Source organism: Thecamonas trahens (genome assembly GCF_000142905.1).
Source record: "Thecamonas trahens ATCC 50062 unplaced genomic scaffold supercont1.13, whole genome shotgun sequence".
NCBI classification, from domain to species: Eukaryota; order Apusomonadida; family Apusomonadidae; genus Thecamonas; species Thecamonas trahens.
This window is the reverse complement of record NW_013657667.1, coordinates 507,479-530,631: the sequence shown is the minus strand read 5'-3', so window position 1 is coordinate 530,631 and position 23,153 is coordinate 507,479. Positions and strand designations below refer to the sequence as shown.

Genomic DNA, 23,153 nt, shown 5'->3' with positions numbered 1-23,153 from the left:
CCTACCCTTCCCTCCCTACCCCTCCCTCCCCCTCCCTTCCCCCCTCCCCCCTCCTTTCCCCCTCCCCTCCCCCCCCCCCCCCCCCCTCCCCTCGCCACACCCACAAAAGGCCGTGTCGCTTGATGGCGCGACCGATCAAGCGGTGATCACCCTCCGGTCCTTCTCCCACTCACTCGTGTCATTGGTCATGGTTATGGGTCATTGCTTGCAGGACTGCCACGGCTGCTGCGCCGTGTGGATCAGCTGGAGGACGAGTCACGGAAGCTGGTGTCCAAGGCTGCGCGGTCGGGAGACCTGACCGGCAAGGAGCAGGGGCTGCGGCTGTTGGCGTCCAAGGGCTTTGACGGAGCGCGGCTGACGCGGGCGCTCGAGTCTGTGGACCTGCGGGTGGCGTTTGAGCCACGCCATGCGCTCGCAGACACGGATCTCGAGTCATACCTGGCACACAACCACGAGCAGATTATTGTGTCTGCCGTGCTGGAGGCCAAGGCCGAGACTGCGAGTGCGTTTGACGACAAGATCGGCGAGGCCATGTACAACGACTGGAGCAAGACCAAGGACGCACTGATACAGGCGTTCGGAAAGATCGAGAAGGACAACCAGCCCGAGGCGGGTGCGCCGACGCCAGTCTCGAGCTCGCTGCAGCTGCCTAGCCACGCGCTTGGCCCGCGGCCGCCGACGGTGATGACCCAAGAGATGGAGGCGTACGCACAGGTCATTGCCGCGCTCAACACCGAGCCGGAGCCGTTCCCGGTCATTGCCGCCCTACAGGAGACTGCGGCGAGGATGCATAACCGCGAGCTGGCGGACTCGTTCGGGCTCCTGCAGACCATGCTCGACGAGGACGGCGCCATGCGGGGGCGCCGTCGTCGGCGGGCTACTTTACGGACTACTGCTCGAACGTCGACATGCAGAGGCAGCTGATCGAGGGCGCTCGGCGCTTCTTTGAGCAGCAGTACCGCTCGCTGCTTGTGGCCTACGTCGGCGAGCAGCACGACGCCTATGTCGGCGGCGAGCCGGACCTCCTCGCGGTCATCAAGACCTTTATCGAGACCAAGTTTGCCGGCAACATGATGCCGAATCTCGAGACCGTCGACGGGTACCCGCTCTACGCCGGCGCCTACCTTTGCCTGCGCTGCGGCGCGTATGGGGAGCTGCTCCAGCTGGCGCAGACCAAGGGCGACAGATGGCTCGTCTCTATCGTCTCGGCCTTTGTCAACACTCGTGCCACAGGCGAGATGTTTCCGCCCTCGCTCCGCGACGACGTCAAGAGCATGGCCAAGATGGCAAGCGCCACCCCCGACGTCTACAAGCAGGCGCTTTGTGCAGTCATTGCTCAGTACGCACAGCCACTGGACGAGGTCCTCTCCACGGCGCAGGACTACGTCTGGTTCAAGCTCATGCTCGTCGACACGTCTTCCGACGCCACCACGTCTCCCGACGCAAACTCCCTGCCGGCTCTCATCGACGTCCAGCGTGAGTTCACCGGATACGCCAGTAGCGGGCACTTTGCCTCTCTCTCGCCGTACCTCACCTTCCAGATCTTCCTCGGCGTCCAGCTCTTTGACGACGCCCTAACGGCGCTCGGCTCGGACCCTGCGGTGGTGGCGTGCGCCCTGGCGCTCACCCACTACGGCATTAGCACGCCCGTTGTTCACAACATCGTCCTCCGCTCTGCCCGATCGCTCGCCAAGTCTGCACCGGGCGCCGCCCTGCACTACTACTTGGTCCTTGCCCCGTCCAACCGCGACGAGTACATCAAGGAGCTCCTGCTCGACAACCCCGAGCTGCTCCCGGCCCTCAAGCCGATCCGCAAGCTCTCGGCCGACGACATTCGCGAGTACACCAAGGCCGCCGCCGGCCTCGCCGAGAACAAGATGCGCATCTCAGACGCGCTCGCCCTGTACTTTGCCGCCGGCGAGGCCGCCAAGGTCGTTGATCTCCTCGTCCGTCACCTCGCCCGCTCGCTGAGCGCACTCTCGCGCGACCGCGCCTCCGCCCGCGAGCTCGCCGAGCACTACGCCGTCAAGGTCGTCGAGGCCTCGATGCTCGCTTCGATCGACGCCGACCTCGTCGCCTCCTTCAACAGAGTTGTTCTCGCCGCCGACGCCCTCGACGCCGCCCAGTCGTCGTCCCACGAGTCGACCCTCGAGATCCTCGACTCTCTCGGCATGTTCCCCACCCAGCAAGCCGACCTCAACGCCGCCGTCGCCGCCTTTGCCGGCCTCCACGACGCCCTCAAGGCCATCCTTCCCGAGCTCCTGGTCGCCGCGATGTCCGCCATCTCGGCCCTTTACGCCCAGGCCCGCTCCCCGGCCGTCAAGGACGCCCTCCGCGAGCGCGCCCACCTCCTCTCGGCCTTTGTCGGCCTCGTCGACTTTAAGCTCCCCGGCGACGTCTCTACCCGCCTTCTCCGCATGGAAGTCGCCCTCAACTAAATCCCCATCCCCCCCCCTCCCCCCCCCCCACTGTAACCCTAACCTTACCCTACCCATACATGCTTTTTTCCCCAACCGCGTCTCAACCTGCCACGTGTATTGCGCCAACGCGGCCAGCTCCGCTGCCGACCACTGTTCATAATTGTTGCCAACCACCGTTAATAATCGTTGATGCCAAACGTAACCATCGTTCCCGCCACTCGACCGAACCACAGTTCTTCTCACCCCTCTCTCTCCAGCCACCAGCCATGGTTGCCCACGAGGAGCACACCGCCGACACACCGGCATCTGCCATTGTCAACGACTTTATCTGGAGCTCCAAGGTATGTCCTCCCCTCCCTCTCCCCCCTCACTGTCCCCCCCCTCCCCCCTCCCTCTTCAGCACATGCGGGGGGGGGGGGGGGGGGTGACCAAATGTTGCTCTCGCTGCTCGTCATCCACGCAGGCAGGGGAAGGTTCCACCCCCTGTCCGCCCCCTCTGTGTGGCAAGACTCACCCAAAGCAACGAGTACAGGATGAGCCGCATGCGTCTCGGCGTCGTGCCATTCTTGCCAAGTACCCGGAGATCAAGCAACTGATGGGATATGATCCTCGGACCAAGTGGATGGTGGCCTTCCTCTGGCTGACTCAGACGGCTCTCGCGGCTTGGCTCGCTGGCCATTCGTACCTCCGCATTGTGGTTGTGGCGTATGCCTTTGGTGCCGTTGCCTCGCAGTCGATGCTCCTTGCCATCCACGAGCTCTCGCATGCGCTGCTGTTCAAGAACAGGGCGATCAACAACGCGTTTGGCATCCTCGTCAACCTGCCCATGCTCCTCCCGGCGTCGGCCACCTTTAAGCGCTACCACCTCATCCACCACAAGCAGCAGGGCGTGGACATGGTGGATGTCGACATCCCCACCGCACTGGAGGCACGGATCTTCCGCGGCAAGCTCGGCAAGGCCATCTGGGTCTCGCTCCAGGGCTTCTTCTACGCCTTCCGCCCGCTCGTGGTCAAGCCGCTCCCGCCCATCTTCCTCGAGCTGTGCAACACTGTGGCGTGCGTGGCCTACGGCACGGCCATGTGCTACTTCTTCGGTCCGGCAGCCCTCCTCTACCTTGCCCTTTCGGACGTCTTTGGCATGGGCCTCCATCCGGTCGCCGGCCACTTTCTGGCCGAGCACTTTGTCTTTGCCGACGACGGCGAGACCGAGACCTACTCGTACACCGGTCCCATGCGCTGGGCCATCCTTAACGTCGGTCTCCACAACGCTCACCACGACTTTCCCTCCATCCCGGGCTCGCGCCTCGACCAGGTCCGCGCCATCGCCCCGAGTTCTACGAGGACCTCCCAAGCCACAACTCGTACACCCACGTCATCTGGCGCTTTATCATGGACGACTCGATCACTCTCTTTGCCCGCGTCAAGCGCCATGCTGACGCCATCGGCTCTTCGCGCACCAAGCGCGAGTAAGTGCAAATCTTTTTTGCGTAGAAAGAGGCCGATGGACGCAGATGCTGACGGATCTGGCGGCAGAAGCCGTAAGTGAGTCTTGCCGTAACACCGTACCGTAGTTTGAGAAGTCCATGCCAACCCCCCCCCCCCCCCCCCCCCCCTCCTGCCAACCCACCGACCCGCCGACGGCCAGCCCACCAGCCCACCAGCCCACCAGCCCACCAGCCCACCAGCCCACCACCAGCCCACCACCCCACCCCCAACCATGTCCGCACCCGACCCAGCCATGGTAGAAAAGGCACAGGAGCTGCTGGTGACGCTCCAGGAGCCCGACGCCATTATGGAAGCGGACATTCTCTCGAGACTCCGGGCGTACATTGGCTGCAAGGGCGCACCGCAGACGGCGGTGGAGACGCTGGCGGCGTCGTACCAAGGCCATGCCGAGGTGTGCAACGTACTGCTCGACTGGATGGGACTGGTGGGCATGGACAAGGAAGAGCGAGAGGGACTTGTGGTCAATCATGTCAAGGACTCGGTCCTCGCCCACTACGATGCAAAGCTCACCAGGAATCTCTTTGCGTCGGGCTCGTCCACCCCAGAGTGGGTCATGTTCATGATCGGCCAGCCGGTGTGGAGGGATCTCTTCTACAAGCTCTCGGACTCGTATGCAGAGTGTTTGCTCGTCAACTTTGCCATCCGCAACATCTCGGACGCTCCAGAGTGCTCGCGCGAGCTCAAGTCGCTCAAAAAGTCGGCTGCGCACAACTTTGGCGTCTTCTCGCAGATCCTCTCCACACACATCACCGCTCTCCTCGCCGCGCCCGATCCGCTCATTGCTCCGGCCTTTGATGAGTTCATCACTCTCGCTACTCAGTCGGAGAACACGTTTTGTTTGTCTCGACTCTGCTCGGCGCGCTCGCCGGAACCGCGCGGACCGCGAGCCCGCCCAATCCGGCAGCCGCGATGCTCTTTGCACGTCTCGACCAGGAAATGCTGCTGGCCATGTCGCCCGAGCGCCAGGCCATGTTCCGCAAGCTCACTGCCTTGCTCTCGGGCGTGCTGCTGTACCCGTCACTGGCATCGGCGCTGCTCTCGATGTTCAAGTCGGAGACGCCGGCCACCACGCCAGGCGACATCATCCGCATCCACAAGGTGTACACCGGCTCGAACCCGCCGCCGCTCTCGCTCATCCGTGACTCGCAGCTGGTTGACCTTCTCCTTGCAGACCTGTTTGTCCCGTCAAAGCTGGTCTCGCCCAAGCACCGCACCCGCTACCTCGCCGTCCTCGCGCTCATCGCCGCTGGCAAGGACGACCGGGTCCCCGGCTACGCGCCTGCCGGGAGCGCTAGCCTCGGAACTGAAGCCGTGCCGGCTGTACAGCGGGCGCTGCGTGAGCTGCAGAACCTGCTGCTGGCCAAGCCGTTCGGCCCCGCGCTAGACGCCGCCTACCCGGAGCTGGTCGCCAAGGCATCGGTCCACCCCATGGCCGGTGCCGGGCTCATCGCCTACGTCGAGGCCGCGCTCACCATGCCGGAGTTTTTCTCCACCAACGGGCACGATACTCGGACGTACCTCTCGCTACTCAACTCGATGGCGACGGCCCACCCGTCGCTCGCGCCGCGGCTGCTGGCCACCTACCAGCGGCTGTTCTTTGTCTCAGCTGCCCTTGTCGACCTCGACGCCGTCTCGTTCCACAACCAGCTCATGGACTGCATTGCGTTTCTGCTTGCGGTCGGCCACGCCCAACCAGTCCTCGCTCTCATCCACGAGTGGTGCGTCTCGTCGCGTGTCGACAAGGCTCTCGTCCGGCACTTTCTCCTCGTCGCCATCCAGATTGTCTCGCCCCCATTCTCGCCCGACTTTGCCTCTGCCCTCGCCGACATCATGCGCATCAACTCGTTTGCCGACTACACCGCCACCACGCTTTCGGCCTCGGACTCGCTCGCTACCCGTGGGCTCTCCAACCTTGCGGCATCAACCCGCGCTGCCGACCGCCCGCGCGTCGTCTCGAGCACCGTCGCATCGTCGGCAGACTCGCTGCTCTCGGCCGAGCTTGTCGACGCACTCGTCGCCACCATCGTCGGCATTGCTGCCGCCTGCCCGCTCTCCGACGCCACCAAGTCCATGATCAACGCGCTTTTTGACATTCCGATCCTCTCCGAGCGCGCCGCAGACCTCGACCTTTCTCTCGTCTTTCACGGCGACGAACCGCGGACTGTCCGCGTCGTCGTTGGTGCTCGTCTCGGCTCTGATGACGACGACGACGACGACGACGACGTCCAGCACATGGATGACACCGAGTAAATGCACAAAACTGAGCAAGTGCGGCCAAGGTGCCAGCCAACACACCAGCCAATCACCTTCTGTGCCATCAGCCTCCACCAGCCCGCCAGTCCGTTGGCCGGCCACCGCCGGCCAACGGACGACCGCCACCGCCGCCTCTGCCCACACCATCCGTCTCCCACCCGTCTCCCACACGTGACAGCGCTACCAAGGGCAAACCAACCCAGACGTCAAGCATGCTGTCTGCAGAGCGGTCGTTTCTAGCGGCGGTGGACGCCACACTCTCCGGCTCCATGCTGACGGGCGCACGGAGCATGTCTCAGAGCGGCAGCCGGCTGGGGAGTAGCAGCCGGCTGGGTGGTGGTGGACGGCGGGCATCGACACGCGCGGGACATCGTGAGTCGCTCATGAGTGCAGCGCATGTCGCTACTCCACGCGATCGCCACTCTGCTGGCCTAGGGGCTTCGTTGAGATCGCCTGGCGCGGGCGTGTATGCGGCCTACGCCTCGCCGGAGCGATCGGCTCCGCTCTCGATGGATATGCTGGGTGCAGATGATGGCAGAGAGTTGCATGACGCTGATGATGAGGACGACGACGAAGCCGATGGTCTGGATCCGGCGCAGGCGCGGATGAGGCTGAAGCAGAGCAGGAGGACAGTACGGGAGCTCGAGTCGGAGCTGCGGGCCCAGGATCGGGTACTTGGCCAGCAGGATGCTACCATCGAGTCGCTCAAGAACGAGATCCAGGCTCTGCAAGAGGCACTGAGTGTGCGGGACAACGAGTTAGAGTTGCAGAGGGCGACAATGGATGATTTGGCGGCACGGGTGGACCAGGAGACGGCAGCGCAGCATGACCTCTCTCTGCAGCTGTCCAAGGCGCAGACATTGCTGCGCGGGAGCGTGGACAACGACGCAGAGGCGGCGCTGCTGGAGGATGTGGGACGGCAGCTGCGGTCAGACAACGAGCGGCTGCTGGCGCTGCTGACATCGACGACTGAGTTTGCGCGGTTTGCAGACTACGTCAACGACTCTGGCGGGGTGACCTACGTCGGCGATGGGATGCCGCCGGACGCTCAGCGGCTGGCACAGGCGTACGGTGTGGGCAAAACACCGCCACCGCGCAGATTCCGGGCGCAGTCAGCAAGCCGAAGCCGAAGTAGCAGCAGCAGCGTGGCGCAAAAGGGTTCGCGGCGACAGGCGGCGGTCCAGGCTGCGTTTGACACTGAGCGGACGCAGTGGGTGCCTGAGGAGGCCTGGCACCGGGCGCTCGCACTGCAGCGGGGCTCGTTGCCCGGCTTGGACGAGGCCACGCTCCGCGAGTGGCTCGCCGAGCTGAATCGGGTTTGGACCAAGCGCGAGGACGCCCGAGTCCAACGAGTCCAGTCCAAAGCGTCCGCACAGATTGCGTCGCTCAAAGAGAAGCTCGCCAACATGCGGCCGTACGACGACGTGCTTGTCGACGAGAAGATGGGAGCGTTGCGGCGGACGATTAAGGAGCTGCGCACACAACTGGCAGAGGCCAAACGGCCGCGCAAGTCCAAGGACGACGCATCGGTTGCGCTCCTTGCGTCGTCGATGAACACCGCACAGGCGCTGCGCGACAAGGTGGCCCAGCTTGAGGCTCGCAACCGCGAGCTGGCGCGGGCGCTGCGACATGCGCAGGCCGAGACCGATAACACCGCGCCGGCGACGTCGGATGCTGCCTTTCTTCGAGGCGTCACCTGGCTCGGTGCGGCGCTGCTGGACAAGGCTGATCTTCTGCAGGAGGAGCTTTCCAGCCACGTCGTGAGCTTCCAGGAGGGCTCGATGCAGCTCAAGCGCGACGACCGCCACTTTCATACCAAGCTCATCCGTGTCCAGTCGCGGTTTGTCGACGCGCTCGATGCTGCTGTCGTCGCCTTTCGCACCCAGGTCCGCGACGTCTTTGAGTCTGCGCTGCAGGCCGCAGACGCGCGGTCGGTCGATGGTGTGACCTCTCTGCTGACCTCGCTGGAGCGGTAGCGAGCGTAGCATGGCTGAGCGGGGAGGGAGGGGGTGGGGGTTTACGTTCGAGCAACAACAGCTCACATGGAGCGGATCTTAGCACAGAACCCATCGCACATGGCCGACGACCGGCAGTACGACGGGATGTCAAAGAAGTTCGGGTTGGCCATCGTGGAGAACGACGTGGTGTCGTAGTAGAACAGCTGGTTGCCCGAGTTGTTCACGAGGATGGGGATGTGGCGATCGACCGTCTGGTAGTAGTAGTTGGCCTCACCGCCCATGACAAGCCACTTGTCGGAGGGCACACCGTTGATGTTGACCACGCCCTGGTACGTGCCCTTGGCGGCCCAATCGCGCTCGAGTGGCCCACAGCCCTGATCGTAGGAACAGCATTGGCAGCACGAAGCCGATCCGGGCGCCATAACAAACAGCATGTCATCGACAGCGACCTGCGAGCACATCTCCACACCAAACATCAGGCCAGACGTCTTGCAAAGGTAGTCCACATGCGGATCGAGGTAGTCAACGCGAGAAGCAGTCAGTGTCGCATCGTACGCATACATGCCAGGTGTAGATGCGTAGCCCAGGGAGTCGTTGAACGAAGCCGACCAAACAGGCGGCCATTCAGCAGAGGGCGCATAAGCCGCCGAGCAGCCGCTGACGGCAACAAGTGCAACGAGGGCAAGCGCAATCATCAGCTGGGGGAGACGAGCCATACTGTAGCAAGTAAAGGGCAAGTAAAGGGCGAGAGAGGGAGAGAGGGAGAGAGGGAGAATTGTGACGTGTTTCGGTCGACTCTGGGCATTGGCATGCGCGGGTCGCCCTTGTGTGTGCAACAACCATCTTTACGTTGTGGAAAAACGAAAGCCACACCGAGGGAGTGCGGCTACGGTTGCGAGGACAAAGGGGCTGAAGTGGCGGAGGAGTCGGCGCGAGAGGACGACATGTAGTTGTAACCGATGATGGCACCAACGATGGCGGTGACGACGCCGGCGGCGGTGACAGCCTTGGTCGTCGTCGATGGGCCGTCAAAGTCGCAGCCGAGCTCGAGAAGCTTGGCAAAGGCGGCAGCAAAGTCACGGAAGAAGAGCTCCTCGTCGGCGGCGTACTCCTTGACGACGACGGCAAAGGCCGGGTCGTGGAGGAGCGCCATGTCTGCAGGCAGCATCATCAGCTCTCCTGTCGGGTCCTCGTACTGGAGCGGGCCGTCCCAGTTCTTGCGAGTCCAGCGGTTGCCGACGAGCTCGGTAAAGTACATGTTGGAAAAGGTGGTCGGAGCGCGGGTCCACGGACCCTTGTATCCGGAACGGTTCTCGTGGCAGCGGCCGAGGCAGTGGGCGCCGATGAGGGCGACCATCTCGCGGTCCGAGAAGCCCATGCGACCGAAAACAGCGCGAACATGGTCGGCGCCCTGGGCGGCGTCGGGCAGGCGGTCGTCGGGCGTGCAGAGCTTGCCGTCGTTGTCGTCGGTCCGGCCGGGCCGCCACGCGATCTCGGGGCCGCCCATCTCCTCGATGGCCACGCACGCGGCGAGGGTCCAGAGGTCGGCGTTGGAGATCTCCGGGAACTGCTTCTTGATGCGCGCAAGGTGGTTGCGCGCGACCGAGAGCCCGTTGTTGGCGCCGTGGAAGGCTTCCGGGAAGAAACGCATCTTGGCACCATTCGATCCACCCGTCCCGTCCTTCTTGGAGTACGTGCCCGAGGCGTGCCAGGCGAGCCGGACGAGGACCGGGCCGAGCGACCCGTCGTCGTAGCTCTCGTCCTCGAGTGTATCGGCGATGGCCTTGCGCACCGCCTCGTAGTCAACGCCACCGGCATGCACAGAGCCCATCGACACATAACCGAACGCAGCCGCAGCTCCGAGCCCAGCAGCCCACCGCCACGCTCCGCTCATCGCTGCTCCCGTTGCCGCACCGCCGGCAGAGCCCGAAGTCGCAGAAGAAAACGCCCGTCGGGCCGGCATTCCAGCGCGTGCCACAGCGGCTGTACAGAGGGAAGAAGAGTGGAAAGAAGACAGTGAGTATGGTGAGAGGAGGAACACTCTTGGTAGTTGGTTGGAGTCCATGGGGAAGATCGTACAAAGCCGCTGCGCGCCCATGCGCACACTAGTCGTCGCAAAGCGGAACATTGAATTCTCCGCCAATCAAATCCAGTCAGGTGTTGGCACGCCGTCAGCGGACGTTGGCACGCCGTCAGCGGACCAACCAGATTGATGCATGGCCTACGATAAAGTTTTCGCCGAGTGACCGAGCGCCCGGCGACGACTCGTCGAGTTGACGGACAAACCGCGGGCGCGCCAAAACGAGCGTCGTGGTCATGGTCACGCCTGCCAGAGGTCAACACCACACCTCTCTGCAAGCAGCAGGCAGCTGAGACGCCATGTCTGCATCAGACTTTGCGCTTGCGCGGCGACAAGAGGTGCGGACGCTACTGAGCGCGCTGGTGGGCTCGCTGCTGCCGACGGCGGCGGTCGGCTCGACGAACCACAGCTTAGCGCTGGACTTTGCGCTCAACGGGGTCGACGACCATCGGTTCGGCACGCCATCACCGCCTGCTCTGCGCCGGACTATGCGGCGGGTTCTGGAAAAGCTTCGCATTCACTCGCTTCGATCACGGGCATATCGGCTTGATACTGCCTTTGCCGCCTATCTGGACCTCCCCCTCGACGCCTCGTCCACGCCCGAGCTGCACTGGGCCGTTGTCGCCACCCTCCTCGCCCTCTCAGACTCGCCGTCAAACGCGCCGGCTGTCCCGTCGCAACGTCCACTGAGAGCAGACGCCTTTGATCCGGAGCGCGGCGTTGATGTCGACCCGTCGCAGCTCCCGGTCGACCCGACGTACGTCTCGTATGGCCTTGTCGACTCGGACGACGAGCCGCTGGATACGTGCGCGCTGGCGCTGCTGCCTCGCCCCGGGAGCGCCCTGGCCATCTCGGACGACGACCTCTCCGAGTGGTCGGATGACGAGCTCGACGAAGATGCTGGCGGCGATGGCAACGGCGTTGGCGGTCCGGGACCAAGCCTCCACGTTGTGGTTGGCGTTGACGGGCCAGGTATCGAGCCGCGCCGCGAGACGGCGACAGCCTCGGCTGTGTTCAGTAGCTTAGAGCGACAGAGAGTGGCGGGAGCGGCGCGGGCACTGCCACGGGAGCTCACAGCACTGGCGTTTGTGAGCGGGCCGCATAGCGAGGCCACCCGCCGCGAGGCTGAGGATGGGCAGTACTGGCGGGGCGACCGAGTGCTGGACGCGTTGCCACACGATTCTCTTGCCGCGCGGTATGCGGCGTACTGCGCCGAGCGGGGCGGGTTTGAGTCAGGTGCGACACCAGCGTCGCGGATGAATCAGACCGACGTTGTGCGCGAAGTACTGTGGATGCTGCAGGGCCACGCGACGCCGATTTTCGCAGCAGTTCCTGTCGGCAAAGGCGGGAGCCCGCGTTTCGAGGTCGTGCCGGACGCGTGTGTGCCCGAGGTGACTCGCGGCGCGCTGCGGTCTGCACTTTACGACTTTGCGGATGCCGGCAGCGGCGTGGCGCTGCTGCGTCTGGTTGCGTCACTGGCGTCACCGCCGCCGGGCTCGCTCTTTGGCGCCGTCTTTCAGGCCTTTGCCCACTACTGCGGCCAGTGGCTGAACACGAGGCTTGCGCCGCTGGTTGCAGAGCTCTCACAGGCTGCGCGGCGACGAGAGAGTGCACACGGCGACGCCGACGCAGTCACGCTTCTCGACGCTTACGTTGCGCTCCAGCCGAGTCTCCGGTCGGCGGAGACGCTTGCCGGGCTGGCGATGACAGTGCTGCCACAAGGCTGGACAAGCCTGGTCTCGTCGACGCCTGACGCGCCGCTCGTCTTTGTCCTCGACGCATCGGCAGTCGATGGATCGGCACCCAAGGCTTATGTGGCGGCGAGCCTTCTCTCGGGTCTGTACCAGCAAGCGCGGCTTCGAAACGGGCCCGAGTCCGAGACGCTCGCGAGTGCGTTTTGGGCTGCGCTCCGGCCGTACATGGGTTGGCTCAATGGCGCACCGGATCCGTGGGGCGAGTTCATGCTTGTGGCACCAGTCGAGGGTGCGGCGTCGCGGGTTGCTGGTGATGTTCCGGTCTCGGAAGCGCTCGCCGAGTGGGACGACTTGCTCCGTCCTCGCTCACCGGACGCCGTGCCTTCGTTCCTCACTCCGGTTGTCGACGTCATCCGCGATCTCGGCAGGGCGCAGGAGATCGCACCGACGCTCGGCATTGTGCTGCAGAGCAAGAGTGCAGGTGTGATTGGTTCGGAGCAAGGATGGCCGACAAGGGTTGCCGCCCGGTCAAAGGCAGACAGAGCTGCTTCTGAGGCTCTCGTTGCGCACCCGGAGCACTTTGTGCCGTCGGTCGGGAGCTCGGCACATGTCGCGCTGCCTGTCCTCGTGCCACAGCCACTGAGGCTGGAAGAGCAGTGCGTGGACAAAGCTAATGCTGAAGTCATCGAGGGCGACTACGATGTGCGGCGCGAGGTGGAGCGGTTGGTACTTGCGCCGCTGCGCGAGTCGCAGCTCCTCACCTGCACCCTCGTGATGCGGCGGGCGCTGGAGGGAAGCAATGGCATTGTGGCAACCGTCGGTCTCCTCCGCGAGGTCACTTTTTGGCTGGCGGCGACACGATGTACCCGTTTGTGGGCTCGGTCTTTGAGGCGCTCGACGATGGGAGCGGCGTGCGGAGCGGGTGGGGAGTGCAGCTCGAGCTCAACCTGCAGCTTGCGGCTGCGGTGGGGAGCGAGGCGCTGAGCGTGCAGCTCGACGGCGAAGGCGGCGACGTGGTTGACCGATTGCGGATCGAGGCACAGGTGGCATGGCCCGCGGCAGCGGTTGTGCGGAGCGAGCATGTGGATGCGTACAACGAGGTGCTGCGGTTCCTGCTCCGGATTCGCGGTGCCAAGAGCGCGCTGGCGCGGATGGTGGTCGAGTCGCGGGTGCGACGTAGCGAGAGCGGGATCGGGACGCGTACGCATGCGCTGCAGGTCTTCCGGGCGCGGCTGTACCACTTTGTCGTCAATCTCGAGCAGTACATGATGACGCGCGTGGTCGAGTCTGCGTGGGGCACGCTCATGAACGAGCTGAAGACGGCAGCGACGCTCGACGCGGCGCGGGCGGCGCACGCTGGGTATCTCTCGGCAGTGGTGGATCGTGCACTGCTTGGGCCCAAGGCGCGGGTTGTCCGCGAGGGCATCGAGAAGGTGCTCAAGCTCGCGCTCGCCTTCCGGCATGAGTTTGACGTCTACGTGGCGGCGGTCGAGAGCTTCCGGGTCCGCGACGAGAGCGCGTCCGAGGCGCGAATGCAGGCCATGGAGTCGGACTTTGACTCATGGATCAAGTTCCTCCTCGGAGTGGTGGCACGCATCACCGGTGGGACCAGTGGCGGGAGCTCGTATCCGCACCTACTGGACCTGCTCATCCGACTCGACTTTAACTCGTACTACGGGGTGGCGCCGTAGCGGCCTCCTGTGCGACGCGAACGGCATCGAGCTCGGCCTGCAGCTCGGCGATACGGGCGTCCTTGCGGTCGATTTCCTCTCTCGCGGTGTTGAACAGGACCGAGAGATTGGTGGCGATAACAAGGTTGCGATCGTAGAGCAGCTTCATCTTTGCCTGCATGTCGAGCAACGCCTCCTTGGCCGCCAATAAATCCTCCTTGGCCGCCTCTTCTGCTGCCGTCGCCGCCGCCATTCGTGCCGCCGCCGCCGCTCTCGTCTCATCGGCCCCGCCGTCTCTCGCCCAATTGCTGTCCGACGCCGCATCGGTCTGCATGGCCGCCAGTTCGTCTGCCGGTACGTCTAGCCAGAGCAGATCGTCGTCGGCGTCAACGTGGAGCGCGCCGTCTGCGGGGAGCCATGCCGGCCCGGTCTCGTTGTCGGACGAGGACGAGGTGGTACAGAGGAGGCCGTCGGACGAGGTCGAGTCCATAGTGCGGCGTGGGAGGAGTGGGTATGGGTGGAAGGAACGCGGGGTGTGTGAGAGGGGGTGGGGGTGGGAGGAGTATGGGATAGGTCAGGGCTTTGGGGGTTTACGGTTTGGTCAGGAAGAGAGGCGGGAGCGGGTGGGAGCTTCCACGTTCAGCAGCAGCCCTTCTTGGCAGGGGCGGGATCGTTGCCGCTGACAGTGACGGCCTCCTCCTCCTTGGCGGTGGCCATCTGGCCGGCGCGCTCGTTCTCAAGGATGGCCTCGATGAGGGCGGAAGAGGCCTCGTTGATGCCGATGTCCTGCTTGGCCGAAGTGGCAAAGACGGCGGTGATGCCGAAGCGGCCGACAAGCTCGGCGAGCTCCTCGTCCTTCATAAAGGCCTCGCCCTCGTCGTCGAGCAGATCGACCTTGTTGGCAAGGAGGACGATAGGAATGGGCTCGCCCGAGGGGAGGCGGACCTTCTCGACGAGGTCCGAGAGCCAGCGCTCGACGGCCTCGAACGACTTGCGGGCGGTGACATCAAAGACGACAAAGCCACCGACCGACTCGCGGAAGTAGACCCGGGTCATGTTGCCGTACCGCTCCTGGCCAGCAATGTCCCACAGCTGGAGCCGGACCACCGTGTTGTCGTCCCACTGTACCACCTTGAGGGCAAAGTCAACACCGATAGTCGCCTTGTAGTTGGACGAGAAGATGCCATGCACAAACCGCTTGATGATTGAGGTCTTACCCACAGATGCGTCGCCTGCAGAAGGGGGAAGGGGACGGGGAGGGAGGGGGTGTGAGTTGCAAGGAGGAAGGAAGGTGGGGGTGGGCGGGGGGGGGGGGGGGGGAAGAGGGGGGGGGGGGCGTACCTACGACGAGCACCTTGAACAGATGCTCATTCACCTCAGAGTCCGCCTAACCATGTCGGGAAGAGTGAGTGTGAGAGGATGCGTGAGTGTGTGTGGTTACGGTGTGGCAGGAGGGTGTGGCAGGGTGGACGGGGGGTGGGGTGGGGTGGCCGGGTGGCGGGGTAACGTTAGTCGCCATTGGCTATCGTGTCACGCGACAGCCTCGGTCAGGAACACCGACATAGCCATGGCTACACGGGGATGAAGGAGGGTGTACGGGGGAAGGAAAGTGGATGGGGCGTTGCCTAACAAAAGGGTTACAACACGTGTCGGGTGCGGGGGCGAGTGGGTGGGGTTACCGTCGCGTACCATGTCTGCGAGGAATGTGGCCGCCTCCCGCTCCCCACACCGCTCGCGGCTCTGTCATGGCGCCTTTGCCTTCCATCATTCACTTTGAGGTTTGAGACGAATTAATTGGCCGCAGTGTGAGCAGAGGCCACATTTTGATGGTCGGTTGGAAGGAAGGGGGGGGGGGGGGAGGGGGCGGGGGCGGATGAAGGGAGCTCAGAAGGGAGATCAACCCAGAAGCAGCTAAAAGAGGCTCGCTTGTGCGATAAAATGCAGATGATGCTAGAGCTAGCGGTGTGGTTTGGCAAGATGAGCTTTGTTCGGCACGTTGATCGGTGCAGGGTCTACTGCCACTCATCTCGTCCCATTGACATCGTCTCAGATGACGACCATTGTGATGAAGATGGCTGCACTTGCGCTCGCCCTTCTTGTGGGAAGCGCACTTGCTACCGAGTGCCCCAGTGAGCTCGCTGTCCTCTCTGATACGTACGTGACTTGTGTGGGAGCGATGTGATGTGCGAGATACTCGCACATGCTGGTCATGTAATAGGGCAGAGTTCTCGGTGTGGCCTCGGAGCTCCGCCACCACGCCGAGCTTCCAACAACAAAGTAGACGACCAACGGAGTGGATGAGGCCGAGCCTGCCACCATTTTCTCATGATATTATTGCCCTCAAACGTGCGCGTGGTCTCACACCTTTACAGCTATACGGTTGTGGACGGAAGCTTCACGTACCAACTCTCGCCGTGCGGCAACGCAGCGAGGACGCCATGCGGGGGCGACAACGTCGGCGCGTGCCAGTCGTGGTCCGCGGGACGAAAGTTGCTCGGACAGTCGTCGATGCGCAACGTGACGGCACACAGCGGGCACTACACCATCCATCTGGGCGGCGGCGCACCCTCGACGGTGTGCAACGGAGATAACCGTGTTGTCATCGACGTGTACTGCAACAAGGCGGCGCCGGTGCCGAAGATTGTCTTCGGATCGCTGTCGAGCTGCGTCTACCACTTTATGGCTGTCGCGAACGTTGAGTGCATGTAAGCGCTCGAGAGTACATGTGCATCACATCGAAGCCGCCTGGCTTGGTGATGCATGGGCAAAGCCAATTTTCGTGTTCCTCTTGCCTGTGCTGTGCCTGCCGCTGCTTCATGTAGCGGCGATCACTGCCAAGCATAAAGTCCAGCTTTGCCGCACCGAGTAGCAAGTACCAGACTCCTCCATCCATGGCTATGATCGGAAGTCGTAGACACGAGAATGCCGGCATGCGATCTCGTTGCGTGCGAGTGTCGGCGCGATGGATTGCGGCGAGCTGTGCGGGTGGGCAACAACGAGGAGTCGCCTCAAAACGGTCAGTCGGCTCCACCCCACTTCAGCCGACTGACGGCCACCGAGGAGAGCAAGCACCTTCCTGCTCTACGTGGCACGTCTGCGCACCTACTTCCTTCACCCACCCACACGCACACACACACACACACCTACCGCACACACACCAGCGGTAGCATCACGTTGTCAACCATGCAGCACAGGACGTTCTGGCTGACGCTTCCGTCTGGCGGCTCCATTCTGGTGGCCCAGTCCCGTCGTCGCATTCCCGTCCACCGTACGCATGCACCTGTGGGCAATGTGCTTTTTTGGCATGAATGATTTGTGGGATGAGCACAAGGGGGGGGGGGGGGGGATGACTCACTGTAGCAGAGTGATGTACCCAAATCTGGGGGTTGGATGCGATGGATAGTGGAGATGCACGAGATGTGCCAGGTCACGGTTTACGCCGCCCCGCTGCCGATGATGCCACCGCAAAACCCGATGATGACGACTATGGCTGGCATGGGCATGATGCCGCCACCGCCGCCGATGCCGATGGCGATGCCGCCGCACATTCTGGCATCGACGCTCGGATACACCCGCCCGTCACCCAAGGCGCTTGCGGCTGCGCCGGTGCCGTGGTCGTGGTCGCCTGCGCCGCCGCCGCCGCACTTTGTCTGCATCGACGGATACTCACGGATGCGGACGCTGCCGTCGCACCCGAGCGCGCCGGCTTCGTCGCCGGTTGTCTCGCTGGAGGCGGCAGCACCTAGTGCGGCGATCGCGGCGACTGCGGCGGCAAAGGCCAAGGCTGTGCCGTTGGCAAAGGCTGCCCCCGAGGTGGCGACGAGTGCAAAGGCGCCTGTGCCGCGGCTGCGCGCTCCGTCGCTTTCGGCTGCCGCCAGAGTGCCTGTCCAGCAGCTGCGTGCGGGAGTGCCGGTGCAGGCGCCGGCACTCGCGGGTTCGAGCAGTGCCGTGACGCCTGCGGCTCAGGCCCTCGCGGCCGCGCGCAAGGCGCCTGCCAGGACGCCGGTACCCGAGCAGATAGCTGCGGCCGCCGACGTCGACGGGTGGAGCGCGCGCGGCGCGGCAGTCGGTCCTTCGGCGCCCGCCGTCCGCCGGTATGCCGAGTACGAGGTGTTTGAGCGGACGGCTGTGATCGACAACGGATCGGTGACCATTAAGGCCGGATTTGGCGGCGAGCCTGCGCCGCAGGCGGTGGTGCCATCGATTGTCGGTCGGGCGCGCCGGGCGAGCTCGCTCTCTCCTGGCGGGAGTGGCTTTGACCTCGGCAACGCGTACATCGGCGCGTCGGCGGCAAGCAAGCGGGCGGTGGCGCACCTCAGCCACCCGATCCAGGGCGGGCGCGTGGCGTCATGGGACGACATGGAGCTGCTATGGGAGTATGTGATCGAAAAAGAGCTGCGCTCGCCGAGCCTTCTCGACGGCATGCCAGTCCTCATGACCGAGCCGCCGCTCAACTCGCGGGCCGATCGGGCGCGCATGGTTGAGACGCTGTTCGAGGCGTTTGGCGCGCCCGGCGTGCACCTGGCGTACGCATCCAAGCTCGCCATGCTGGCGCGTGGCGCCTCGACCGGCCTCGTCGTCGACGTCGGTGGCTCGCAGACTGTGGTTGCGCCGATCTACGAGGACTCGGTCCTCCGCTACAACATGGAGACGTCCAAGTCGGCGGGCTTGACGTCCAGGAGCTTCTGGCTCGGCTCGGCCGCCAGCGCCACGGGCCGACCTTCCCCTCCTCGCCGGCGTTCCTTGAGTCTGCGCTCAGCGCCGGCGTGCATGTTGCGTGCAGCGGGTCTGTGGCCGACGGCGCGACCGCGGCCCCGCTGACGGAGCTCACTGCGCCCGACGGGACAACGTTTGCCCTCGACACGGAGCTGGTCACCGCGGGCGAGCTGCTGCTGGACCCTTATCTCGCCGGCAAGGACACGCCGCCACTGCTCACAGCCGTGAGCAAGGCGCTTGCCCATCTCGACGATGACCTCATCCGCGCCCTGCTGGGCAACGTCGTGGTGACCGGCGGTGTGCTCCCGGGCTTTGTCGATCGCCTGCAAGCCGAGCTGTCGGCGGCGTACGCGGTCCCGCGAGTGAGGGTTGCCGCTCTCCCGCAGCCGCGAGAGGCCGCCTGGCGCGGCGGCGCGCTCCTAGCCTCGACCGACACCTTTATTCGCCTATGCATCACTCCCGAAGAGTATGCCGAGCAGGGCGACCGGGTGCTCGAGTACAAGTTTGCGTGAAGAGAAGGCTTTTTTGATGTGATGTAGTTGCGAAAAAAAAAAGGCCGCTCGCCTATGAGAGGAGCGCGACGGCGGCGAGGGGCGAGAGCGCGTCGAGCGGCGGGAAGCTGAACAGGTGAGTCGACGCCGCCGAGAGCGGAGCGGCCGGCGGCGACGGCGTGAGCGACGGCGGTGGGCCGGGCGCCGGAGCGCCGCGGGCCCGCCGCGGCACCGAGACCGAGATCGGGCGCTGCCGCTTGCGCGGGCGGGCGCCAGCGGACTCGTTTCCGAGCGTGACCGAGGGGAAGGCCTTGGTGCTCGGCGCTGCGCCTGACGCCGCCGACGGCGACGGCTCGGGCATCGGCGCCAGCGAGAGTGGCGTCACCAGAGCTCCGATGCCGAGGGCCGACGCGAGCTGCTGGTCCAGCATCGCCTCGAGGTCGTCGTCGGCCTTGCGCTTGCGCGAGAGCGGTGCTGCCGCCGTGACCATGGCCACAATTTCCGAGACCTGCTCCTGCAGGAGCGACTGGACCGAGCCGACCGACGCGCACGAAGCCCGCAACCGCGCGTTCTCGGCAAGCAGCGTCTCCACCTGCGCTGCCTGCGAGTTGAGCTTCGAGGTGAGCGACTCGATTTGGGCCTGGTGCGCGGCGCACTCGTTGGTGAGCGAGGCGACCTCAGCGCGGAGGCCCGAGACGACGGCCGGCGCGGCCGGCGAGTTGGCGTCGAGGCTCGCCGGTGGCGCGGCGGCGGCGGAAGCAGCAGCGGCGGAAGCAGCAGCCTTGGCCTTGCCGCCACGGCGGCGCGGCTTGCGGCGGATGTAGCGGAGAAGCTCAACACGGCCGCGGAGAAAGTACGGATGGGTGTACTCCCAGTGGTTCGGCTCGCCGATCTTGCGGAAACCGTACATGTTGAGCTGGCGGATGAACGACTTGATGTTCGAGTGAGAGAAAAAGTTGGCCAGCTCGGCGACGCCGACAGTCTCGTAATCTGTGAGGACAAACGAGGTGCCAGACGCTGTCCACTGGATGCAATAGTCCGTGGAGGAGACCGAGACCATCTCGTACGTCCGCTGCACAAAGTGCTGCACGCCCTTCTGATGGGCGGCGGTGCGGTCGTAAGCGGCGCCGGGTGGGACCGGAATGTGGTCACCGGCGGGCGGAGCGGCGCCGGCGCCGGCGCCGGCGCCGGCTGCCGCGGAAGAAGAAGAGGAAGCAGGCATCGTCATCGTCGTCGTCGTCGTGGTCGTTGTCAAAGGCATCGCCGAAAACGACGAGAGGAGCGGCTGGGAAGCCGAAAAAGTCACTCGCGGCGAGGACAGTGCCATGTCTTGTGTAGGCTGCGGGAGAGGCGTGCAGCAGGGGCAAACGGTAGGGTGCTGATCGGCATTACAAGGACGAGAAGAAGTGCTTGTCGTCGATGCAGATGCGGTAGCCAACGTCGAGTCCGAGATCAAAGTCGAGGTCGGAACACCACCAGCAGGTCCACTCGCAGCAGCAGCAGTACGTGCAGAGTTCAGAGGCGCGGGAGAGGAAGCTTCGAAGAGTCCAGAAAAAGACGCTCGGATCGGATCGAAAAGCGCGGGGAGGGCTTGGGCAGGCTCGGGATGGGACGAGAGCGAGAGCGAAGGAGAAAGAGGACCAAGGTCGTCAGAGACCACAGGTAGTTCCTGCGGTGACAAAGAAGTGTGTGTACTAGGTGTAATACGTGACGGGGAAGGCGGCGCAGGTGGAGGCACCGGTGTGGAAGTTGGCAAAGGGCGCAAAAGAGTGGCTTTTGGAAGGATGGGAAGTGGTTGAGTGTGGCTCTCTTTCGTCCAGTTCATGCATTGCTGGCTCTTCTGTCGTTCGGGTTTGCCAACCTTCCATTCTCCTCCCATTTGTTCGATCCTCCGCCGTACACCCATCACCAGTCGATCAGAGCCAACCAACGGATCGACTTGATTCATCGACTCACTTTCCTGCCATGAAGGCTTTGCTCATCCCATCGATGCCTTCCTTTCACTAGCCATGGCGATGGAGGCATGCGCTTGTTCATTGCCGACAACCCTGACTGCTCCGCCTCGCCGTCTCTATCCAAAGTTACGCATCACCGTCCGGATGCGGGTATACTCCTCCTCGGAGAGCAAGAGCTTGACTTGATCACCGGTGAGTGCCCGCTCCTCAGGCGAAAGAACCAGCGGGGTGATCGAGGCCGATCCCGGGCGTGTGCGTGTGCGTGTGCGCGGACGTGAGGCGCGGCCGCGCGATGCGGCCGACGCTGAGTCGCGCGGCGCTGACGGCGGACGCGGTGCGTGGCTCTGGCTATGACTATGGCTCTCGCTCTCGCGAGCGGTCTGGTGCAACCGCGTAGTGCCGGCTGTCGCCGTCGCGGTGGCCGACGCCGAGCTCAGCGCCTTGCGGTAGACGCCGCCGAGCTCGGCAAAGGTCTCATCAACGAGGGCGTTGCGAACAAAAAAGTCGCGAACGCGCGGCTTGTGGTAGTGCGAGACCATGTGTTCGTCAAAGACCGAAACGTAGCGGTTGTCCTCCAGCCGCGAGCCGGTGTAGTTGACGGTGAACGGCCGCCGCTCGCGGTAGACTGTCCGCCACACCCAGCGACCGCCCCGACGGCGGCCCCGACCGCGACCACGGCCACGGCCACTCTCGTGGGAAGTACGGACCCAGCGGCCACCACGCCCGCGCCCACGTCCACGTCCGCGACCACTTCGAGCCCCGGCCCCGCTTGCCGATGCCACCCACCCAAGCCCCACGCAGTGGTTGCACGTAGCGCCTCGCGGAGGCGTCGACGTCTGCCGTCCGAGCCGCCGCGGTGTCGGCGCAAGCAATGACGGCAGCAGCGGACTTCCTATGCCTGCTGTCTTGCGCATGACTCCTGCTCTGCTTGCGTCAAGTGCTGTGGCTGGAGGTGCGGTGTGAAGAGAAGCGGGCCCATTGGCCATTCATTGCCTGGCAACGAACAATCGTTTGGGTTCCTCGTCCGCTCGCTCGCGCCGTAGTGCTCTCTATCCTCTTCAATGCGCCACGATGCCTTGGCATCATGGTTGGATCAGGCGAGCATCGTGTCTGGAGAGACCTCCGCAAGAGTGCTGGCCATAGATGGCGAGACTGAGATCCGACCGTCGGCGAGGAGCGCGGCGACAACAGCCGTCCGTCGGGAGGCGACGGCCTCGCCGAGGGCTAGGTCGGAGATGTGCGCGCCGTGGGCGTGGGCGAGGAGCATTTGCACAGCTGCAAGCATGCCATTACGGGCTGCGCGTGCCAGCGCACTTCCACCATCATCCGAGATGGCCACATCGTCGCGGTCGAGCAACAGCGCCAGCACCGCGACATTCCCCCCACTCGCCGCCATCTCCACCGCGGTCGCAAGATCAGAAGCACTCGCTGTACCAGCGCGTAGAAGTGCGGCGGCAAGCTCGCAGCTCGCCTGCGTCGCCACTGTGGCGAGCACCCGTCCGCCGTCAAAACACGGCCCAGTCGGCACCGCCTCCAGGAGACGGTGAGCCACGTCAACGTGGCCATACAAGCACGCAATCCGGACTGCGGAATGGTCGTGTGCATGCACATCAGTCTCGGAATGCGCAAGAGCTAGCTCGACGGCGTCGACATCTCCTAGCGCCGCCAGGTAATCGAGCGGATGCCGCCAGAACATCATCGAGCAGTCCTCGTCAAAGTGCGAGCTCTCCGCCCGCACAAAGCCCGGCACTTTGACCAGCTCCCGCATCAGCGCTAGCCATTCGTTCCGGTCATCGCCAGCCGATCCTGGGCCAGGCATCGAGAACATCTCTCCGAGCACGTGCCATATCAGGTTCGAGCACGGATCAATCTCCTCAAACTCATACTCGGCCGCGCACTCGCCAGCTTCCCAGCCCGCATACAGCGGAATTGCATCGCCGCAAGCCGCCACTGCATGCCGCGCCGCTCGCCACATCTGCCGCTCGGTGCACCACGCACCGCCCATCAGCGCCCGGGTCCGCATCTTGCCGCCGTCGTCGCCCAACAGCCGCGCCCACATCCGCCTCGAGCTCAACGAGAGCGCCAGCACCTCGCACGGCGCCAGGACTCGAGCATCAAACGCAATGCTCCATAGGAGTTCAGTTGGAAGCGCCTCTATCGGCGACACAATTGCCATGACCTCCTCGAGCGCAAGCGCGAGAGAGGTTAGCTCCGAGCTCAACCACACATCGGTCGGGATGTAGATGGGCAAAAGGAAGATCCTCACCAGATCGGCATGCACTACCAACAACGCATATCACTGTAGGCGAGCCAACGCACATCATGCCTACTTTCGCGCCATCAACCCCATCTCCCATCTCATCTCATCGTCGCTCCGCGCCTTGCCGAATCGCCTAGATATCCGTGCCCT

The 23,153-nt window shown here is 64.3% G+C and overlaps 13 protein-coding genes across 13 annotated transcripts in view; 7 read left to right on the top strand and 6 right to left on the bottom strand.

Moving 5' to 3' along the window:
• Positions 1-2,453, top strand: part of AMSG_03646 (uncharacterized protein) — a 2,874-nt gene extending 421 nt beyond the window's left edge. Inside the window, exon 2 of the mRNA XM_013904533.1 lies at positions 212-2,453. Coding sequence (XP_013759987.1) covers positions 909-2,438 — 1,530 coding nt within the window. The 5' untranslated portion in view covers positions 212-908 and the 3' untranslated portion in view covers positions 2,439-2,453. The remainder of the gene's footprint in view (positions 1-211) is intronic.
• Positions 2,454-2,547: 94 nt separating this feature from the next.
• AMSG_03645 (infertile crescent) lies at positions 2,548-3,999 on the top strand. The gene is made up of 2 exons (XM_013904532.1): positions 2,548-2,761; positions 2,953-3,999. Exons 1-2 carry the CDS (start codon positions 2,687-2,689, stop codon positions 3,964-3,966), a joined length of 1,089 nt encoding a protein of 362 aa, XP_013759986.1. The 5' UTR covers positions 2,548-2,686; the 3' UTR covers positions 3,967-3,999.
• Positions 4,000-4,158: 159 nt separating this feature from the next.
• Positions 4,159-6,190, top strand: AMSG_03644 (negative elongation factor D; the record flags this gene model as incomplete). Its single annotated transcript, XM_013904531.1, has 2 exons — positions 4,159-4,757; positions 4,814-6,190. The coding sequence occupies 2 exons, from the start codon at positions 4,159-4,161 to the stop codon at positions 6,174-6,176; spliced, it is 1,962 nt and encodes a 653-aa protein (XP_013759985.1). The 3' UTR covers positions 6,177-6,190.
• Positions 6,191-6,688: 498 nt separating this feature from the next.
• On the top strand, positions 6,689-8,155 carry AMSG_03643 (uncharacterized protein; the record flags this gene model as incomplete). The annotated part of the gene is made up of 1 exon (XM_013904530.1): positions 6,689-8,155. One exon carries the CDS (start codon positions 6,689-6,691, stop codon positions 8,153-8,155), a length of 1,467 nt encoding a protein of 488 aa, XP_013759984.1.
• Positions 8,156-8,180: 25 nt separating this feature from the next.
• Positions 8,181-8,853, bottom strand: AMSG_03642 (uncharacterized protein; the record flags this gene model as incomplete). Its single annotated transcript, XM_013904529.1, has 1 exon — positions 8,181-8,853. The coding sequence occupies one exon, from the start codon at positions 8,851-8,853 to the stop codon at positions 8,218-8,220; it is 636 nt and encodes a 211-aa protein (XP_013759983.1). The 3' UTR covers positions 8,181-8,217.
• A 170-nt stretch (positions 8,854-9,023) lies between these two features.
• Positions 9,024-10,288, bottom strand: AMSG_03641 (cytochrome c peroxidase; the record flags this gene model as incomplete). Its single annotated transcript, XM_013904528.1, has 2 exons — positions 10,217-10,288; positions 9,024-10,120 (listed from the first exon to the last, which is right to left on the bottom strand). Exons 1-2 carry the CDS (start codon positions 10,263-10,265, stop codon positions 9,024-9,026), a joined length of 1,146 nt encoding a protein of 381 aa, XP_013759982.1. The 5' UTR covers positions 10,266-10,288.
• A 228-nt stretch (positions 10,289-10,516) lies between these two features.
• AMSG_03640 (uncharacterized protein) lies at positions 10,517-13,624 on the top strand (the record flags this gene model as incomplete). The annotated part of the gene is made up of 2 exons (XM_013904527.1): positions 10,517-12,745; positions 12,802-13,624. 2 exons carry the CDS (start codon positions 10,517-10,519, stop codon positions 13,600-13,602), a joined length of 3,030 nt encoding a protein of 1,009 aa, XP_013759981.1. The 3' UTR covers positions 13,603-13,624.
• A 596-nt stretch (positions 13,625-14,220) lies between these two features.
• Positions 14,221-15,318, bottom strand: AMSG_03639 (Rab32; the record flags this gene model as incomplete). The annotated part of the gene is made up of 3 exons (XM_013904526.1): positions 15,271-15,318; positions 14,923-14,968; positions 14,221-14,813 (listed from the first exon to the last, which is right to left on the bottom strand). The coding sequence occupies exons 1-3, from the start codon at positions 15,271-15,273 to the stop codon at positions 14,221-14,223; spliced, it is 642 nt and encodes a 213-aa protein (XP_013759980.1). The 5' UTR covers positions 15,274-15,318.
• Positions 15,319-15,601: 283 nt separating this feature from the next.
• Positions 15,602-16,442, top strand: AMSG_03638 (uncharacterized protein). The gene is made up of 2 exons (XM_013904525.1): positions 15,602-15,735; positions 15,954-16,442. Exons 1-2 carry the CDS (start codon positions 15,632-15,634, stop codon positions 16,288-16,290), a joined length of 441 nt encoding a protein of 146 aa, XP_013759979.1. The 5' UTR covers positions 15,602-15,631; the 3' UTR covers positions 16,291-16,442.
• Positions 16,443-16,626: 184 nt separating this feature from the next.
• On the top strand, positions 16,627-18,809 carry AMSG_03637 (actin-1; the record flags this gene model as incomplete). Its single annotated transcript, XM_013904524.1, has 3 exons — positions 16,627-16,849; positions 16,985-18,210; positions 18,261-18,809. The coding sequence occupies exons 1-3, from the start codon at positions 16,765-16,767 to the stop codon at positions 18,807-18,809; spliced, it is 1,860 nt and encodes a 619-aa protein (XP_013759978.1). The 5' UTR covers positions 16,627-16,764.
• A 17-nt stretch (positions 18,810-18,826) lies between these two features.
• On the bottom strand, positions 18,827-20,592 carry AMSG_03636 (heat shock transcription factor 34). The gene has a single exon (XM_013904523.1). It carries the CDS (start codon positions 20,113-20,115, stop codon positions 18,862-18,864), a length of 1,254 nt encoding a protein of 417 aa, XP_013759977.1. The 5' UTR covers positions 20,116-20,592; the 3' UTR covers positions 18,827-18,861.
• Positions 20,593-20,859: 267 nt separating this feature from the next.
• AMSG_03635 (uncharacterized protein) lies at positions 20,860-21,657 on the bottom strand (the record flags this gene model as incomplete). Its single annotated transcript, XM_013904522.1, has 2 exons — positions 20,860-21,368; positions 21,447-21,657. 2 exons carry the CDS (start codon positions 21,655-21,657, stop codon positions 20,860-20,862), a joined length of 720 nt encoding a protein of 239 aa, XP_013759976.1.
• A 101-nt stretch (positions 21,658-21,758) lies between these two features.
• AMSG_03634 (uncharacterized protein) lies at positions 21,759-22,919 on the bottom strand (the record flags this gene model as incomplete). The annotated part of the gene is made up of 1 exon (XM_013904521.1): positions 21,759-22,919. One exon carries the CDS (start codon positions 22,917-22,919, stop codon positions 21,837-21,839), a length of 1,083 nt encoding a protein of 360 aa, XP_013759975.1. The 3' UTR covers positions 21,759-21,836.
• Between the last annotated feature and the right edge of the window lie 234 nt (positions 22,920-23,153).